Here is a 1,311-nt window from a genome sequence, read left to right as displayed (position 1 = left end):
CCGTTAAAAGATAACAGAACTTTTATTATATCCCCATACTTTGATGACAGAGAAGGCAAAGTCACACGTGTGATTGGGATTGTTCACCATGAAGATGTCAAAGAACTATACTGCTGGTTTTGCTGTCAGCCTCATGGAAAGATTTATGTATCAAAAGCAGAAATCGATGTTCACTCGGACAGATTTGGATTCCCCTATGGTGCAGCAGATATAGTTTGCTTGGAACCCGAAAACTGTGATCCAACACATGTATCAATTCATCAGTCTCCACATGGAGATATTGACCACCTGTCGAGATTTGAAATAAAAAACCGCAAAACAGAGCCCTTCTCTGCTGACTTCACTGTGTGCATCTCTGCCATGTTTGGAAATTATAACAATGTCTTACAGTTTATACAGAGTATGGAAATGTACAAGATTCTTGGGGTACAGAAGGTGGTGATCTACAAGAACAACTGCAGCCAGATGATGGAGAAAGTCCTGAAGTTTTATTTGGAAGAAGGAACTGTAGAGGTGATTCCCTGGCCAATAAACTCATATCTCAAGGTTTCTTCTAAATGGCACTTCTCTATGGATGCAAAAGACATTGGCTACTATGGACAAATCACAGCTCTAAATGACTGTATATACCGCAACATGCAGAGGAGCAGGTTTGTGGTTCTTAATGATGCTGATGAAATAATTCTTCCCCTTAAGCATTCAGACTGGAAAACAATGATGAGCAGTCTTCAGGAGCAAAATCCAGGAATTGGTGTTTTCCTCTTTGAGAACCATATCTTCCCAGAAACGATATCCACTCCTGCGTTCAACATTTCATCTTGGAATACCGTGCCAGGTATTAACATACTACAGCATGTTCACAGAGAGCCTGACAGGAAAGAGGTTTTCAATCCCAAGAAAATGATAGTTGATCCAAGAAAGGTGATTCAGACTTCAGTCCACTCTGTCCTACGTGCTTATGGGACCAGTGTGAATGTTCCAATGGATGTTGCCCTCATTTATCACTGTCGGGTGCCCCTTCAAAGTAACCTTCCCAGAGAATCTCTCATCAGGGATACAACACTGTGGAGATATAACTCATCGTTAATCATGAATGTTAACAAAGTTCTCTATCAAACAGTACTGTGAGCTCAAAAGTGAAACTTTGTCTGCAAAAAGGGAAAGTGGAGTTGCCTGCGTCACGGGAGGCATGGGATATCATTCAAAGATCACATTAGAATCTCTTGCATATGAGGATTACATCTCACAGAGATTTGGGAGAACAGCCCTTTTGTGTACTGACCAAATGTAAATGCATTCTGTCTTTGAACT

At 41.0% G+C, this 1,311-nt stretch overlaps 1 protein-coding gene across 1 annotated transcript; it reads left to right on the top strand.

Annotated features, from left to right (window-relative positions):
- Nucleotides 1-6: 6 nt before the first annotated feature.
- Nucleotides 7-1,305, top strand: LOC110390825 (beta-1,4-galactosyltransferase galt-1-like; the record flags this gene model as incomplete). Its single annotated transcript, XM_021382339.1, has 1 exon — nucleotides 7-1,305. A coding segment is annotated over one exon (1,122 nt), but the record flags the coding sequence as incomplete, so codon positions are not given.
- Nucleotides 1,306-1,311: the final 6 nt, after the last annotated feature.

This window comes from Numida meleagris, unplaced genomic scaffold (genome assembly GCF_002078875.1).
Source record: "Numida meleagris isolate 19003 breed g44 Domestic line unplaced genomic scaffold, NumMel1.0 unplaced_Scaffold2152, whole genome shotgun sequence".
Lineage (NCBI taxonomy): Eukaryota > Metazoa > Chordata > Aves > Galliformes > Numididae > Numida > Numida meleagris.
Note: the sequence above shows the minus strand (reverse complement) of the source record. Positions and strands in the feature narration are given on the sequence as shown.